Genomic DNA, 4,150 nt, shown 5'->3' on the forward strand with positions numbered 1-4,150 from the left:
TGTTTTGTGTGGTTTTCACATTGCAAGCAAAATTCAGAAGTTCTGAGGTAGACTTTTGTCTACTGCTAACAAACTGCAAGTCATTTTCTATTTGTTTAAAGAGAAATCTTAGCTTTGCATAGTTTGGGAAAGTAGCCTTCAAGTTTGAAAGCAGAAGTTATCAACCTGATGCTCTGCAGGCATGGGCAGAAAGGAATGGATGGAAAACAATGGGGAAAAAGGATCATAATGAGGTTTCTATTTTGGGTTCAGGCTAGACTATATAGTCACTCAACCATGAGAAAATGCTTCTCCAAGTAGCATAATAAAGACAGAACAATCTGCTAAATACTTCAGTTTGTCCCTTATTGAGGAAGGTCAAAGGCAGGGCATAAAAAAAATAAGAACTACAGTTAGGACAACAAACACTACTATACACTAAAGCTCACTTCTTCAGAGCTGTGATATTATTTTAAATTATAATCAGTTATCTTAGCTACTTCCTTTATATTACCCCTGGGGCAGAGCTGATGAAAGAATAAGATTAGAATGGACCAACACATATTAGGAATGTGAAAGAAAAACACCAGATGGATCCAGTTTTCCTTTATCATTTGCCTTTTTATATCCATTATCTTTTCCCCTATAAAAATATAACAGAGAATCATTCACTTGAGAGATTGTGATTCAGGAAGAGAATGAATCTACACTATGGCCCCAGTCCTCACACCTCTGAACAGTTCCAGGCTTCATGTGTATTGGTCATGTGTTGTAACTTGGTCCTCCAGTGGTCATCAAGTCCCCATCCTTTTGGTCTACTTCTCCTGCTACAGAATAAGCTACTGTTCCATTAGGCCAAAGCTGCAGTTTAGGGCCAGCCTCTTTGTCAGAAGATTGCAAGTGGGATGTTTTCATCTTTTTTATAAGTCTAGCAAAGCTAAGTAATATAGAACTGAAGATCATTGAAAATCCACAGAGAAGGAAAGCTGCAGTGTAGCTTCCAGTGGTATCGACCAGCCATCCTGTTGGTAAAACAAAATAAAACATGGTCTTTATTTAAGCATCAGTCCAACTACTTCTCCTTTCCTGATATCAAATTTTTGGCAATTACTAGAAAATGTGTTATGAGAACCAAACATTACAGAAAATGTAGGTCATTGAACTAAGAAACTTGCTTTAAGACACTGACTCCAAAGCCCAGCCTCTCTCCATTCATCTCCACTATTTACTCCAAATCCTCAGAAGTTAGAAGTTATTCATGGACAAACTGTTACAATTCCCAATGAACTTATTTTCATTCAAATGTCAGACTGTTTCAGAACAGTAGAGTGGGTTTGGGAGGGAGAATGCATTCTACATGGAGGCCTTCAACTTTCATGCATATACCCCCTATACATTGTGCAATATAGTAATAGGAAATGTAGGTCAGTGAACTAAGCAACTTACTTTAAGATCCTATCCTTTAAGGCAGGGATTGTTAATGTTTTTTTGTGTCCCAGGCCCATCTGGCAGTCTTAAGGATTCCTTCTCAGAATAATGATTTTAAATGCAGAAAATCAAATACATAAAATTACAAAAGAAACCAATTTTATCAAAATATAGTTGAAGTATTTGTTTTTTTATTGTTTTTGAAGTATAATGAATAAGAAGTGGAAACAAACCACGGTCTGGATCATAGAGTCCTAGCTGGCAACTGAAGTCATGGAACAGAGATTAAAAGCAGTTCTAACAAAATTTTTATTGTATAAACTACACAAAAAATTTAATATATTTTCTTTTTCAAACAATTTAATACAATTTACCAATCTGAATTTACATTTCAAAGAAACTAATAGATGAAAATATATCCACCTACACTAAAGGAAACATCTCCATCCTGTTAAAGACCAATATATTCTTTGGCCTGTAAATTTATATTTAAAGTGTTGCCACCAAGCACTAAAGAATTACATGACTTGTATATGGTTGTACTGCTAATATGAATCAGAGAAGGTTCTTGAACTGAGGTCCTCCTGACTCCAAAACCTGATCATTACTGCTGTGCCTCTCATTTCTCCTACCCACTCCAAATCTTTTTACAAATAGAAGTGGTAATGAAGAAACAGTTATAAACCCCACTGAACTTATTTCAATTCAAATTCCAGGGTATTTAAGAACCTTGGAGTGGGTTCAGAAGGGAGAATGTAGAAGAATTCTTTATGGAGGCCCTCAACATTCTTATGTAAGTCTCCTCCTCTATATTGTGTAATACAATTAACTTGAGATGCAAAATGATGTAAATTTTCCAAGTAATATTGATTAGGCATATGTAGATCTTTCCTGAGTTTCCTGCTTAAGCAAGTGCCCATGGTCAATAGTAGTCCATTGGGGTTCAAAGTAGAGATCAGAGATATTAGTTCTTTGATGAATTCTTATCCAATCCTACCCCTGATCTATGACTGTTCCTCAAGGTACTGAAGTAGGTCATTTTTCTCATTCTAGAGTGTCCCTCACTTTTAGTGGCTTTACTCATTTCCTTCACCCATTACTCTTACTTGTCTCCTGAATTCCTTTCTTCTAATTGTACAGATCCACCTAAACTATTCTCCTTCCTTAAAAACTCAGTTCTCCCACTAATTTCCTAATTTCTATCAATGATGGTCACCAACTGAAAATTTCATCTTTTCCCTTCTCTCACTTTCAGTTGAGGGTCTCCAACCCTTTTTCAGTGGGAACTTCTCTACTTAGCATTTCTAAACTCCTTTCTTTAGCGCTCAGAGTTTGAAAACTACTTTTGTTGTTGGTTGTTGTTGTTAGTTATTTCAGCCAAGTCCAATTTTCCAAGATCCCATTTGAAATTTTCTTGGCAAAGATACTGAAATGTTTGCAGTTTCATTCTCTAGCTCATTTCACAGTTGAGGCAACTGAGGCAAACAGGGTTACATGACTTGTCCAGGGTCACACAGCTAATGTTTGTAATTGTAAAGTTGTAAACATAGTAAATGTTTGAGGTTAGATTTGAACTCGGGTCTTTCTGATTCCAGGCCTGGCAGTGCCTCACCTGATTATCCAATCCTACCCCTGATCTATGACTGTTCCTCAAGGTACTGAAGTAGGTAATTTTTCTCATTCTACAGTGTCCCTCACTTCTAGTGGCTTTACTCATTTCCTTCACCCATTACTCTTACTTGTCTCCTGAATTCCTTTCTTCTCATTGTACAGTGCCCCACTGTCTCCTGAGCTAGGGGAAGCAAAAAACCTATAGATGATTTTAATGTATTACAGAGACTAGATAGGACTTAATTTCAATTGCAAGAAGTTTTGAGTTAATTATATCAATGGCTCCCTCTATCAATGGGTATAATTAAGAATGGTCTCTAGATGAAATTATGTTGTTAATGAAAATGATTTTATGACTTAAAGTATATATTATATAACTACATGTACATTTTTATAGATATATGTGTTATGAATGAACATATATAATGAGAAAGAGGGAAGGAAAAGGAGGGGGAGGATGGGGAGAGGAGAGAGGGCAAGAGAAGTGGGGGAAGTAGAGAGAGTAAATACTAAAATTTCTACTTAGTTTAAGAAAAGTCTATAAGTTTGGAATGTCAGTCTGGAAGGCAGACATTTTATGACTGTGTCACTCTCCCCTATCCTAAATCATCTGACCCCCTCCAATTTTGTGTGTATATGTGTGTGACTACCAATTGTTCACCCTAAAAAAAGATTCATGATTTAAGGCAATGGGGAACAACTCTGTGAAACTGACCTGCAATGGGTGGGCTCACCAGGTATGGGACTGCATGGAGGAAGTACACCACACCGAGAGCTGATGACAAGGAGGTGGTCCCCACCACTTCGGCAGTTACTACAGGGATCAGGGTCACATAGGCACCATCAAAGTAGCCAAAGGTGCAAGAGAAAGGCACGAGCAGAGGGAAACTTTGGAGCATTGGAAGGAAGAGGTAACAGAGACCATCTAATCCCACAGCAAAGAGGTAGCAAATGTATCGGGAGTTCTTCAGGCACCTGTGGATTGGAAGAACAAGAGTGAGCATGGCAGACAAGGATGTTGCTGTTTCCATGGAGGAATTGTTTATTTTTAATTCCTGGGTTGTAAACTAGCAAACACTTCAATTACTTCTGGAAACAACTTCTCTTTCATTTTTCTACCAAAAAAAAAAAA

At 37.3% G+C, this 4,150-nt stretch overlaps 1 protein-coding gene across 1 annotated transcript in view; it reads right to left on the reverse strand.

The window, feature by feature from the left end:
• Window positions 1-580: 580 nt before the first annotated feature.
• SLC16A12 (solute carrier family 16 member 12) overlaps window positions 581-4,150 on the reverse strand; it is a 24,526-nt gene continuing 20,956 nt past the window's right edge. The window contains exons 5-6 of the mRNA XM_044662620.1: window positions 3,734-3,993; window positions 581-1,001 (exon numbers count right to left, since the gene is read on the reverse strand). Of these exons, the coding sequence (XP_044518555.1) occupies window positions 742-1,001; window positions 3,734-3,993 (520 nt within the window). The 3' untranslated portion in view covers window positions 581-741. The remainder of the gene's footprint in view (window positions 1,002-3,733; window positions 3,994-4,150) is intronic.

Source organism: Gracilinanus agilis, chromosome 2, assembly GCF_016433145.1.
Source record: "Gracilinanus agilis isolate LMUSP501 chromosome 2, AgileGrace, whole genome shotgun sequence".
NCBI lineage: Eukaryota > Metazoa > Chordata > Mammalia > Didelphimorphia > Didelphidae > Gracilinanus > Gracilinanus agilis.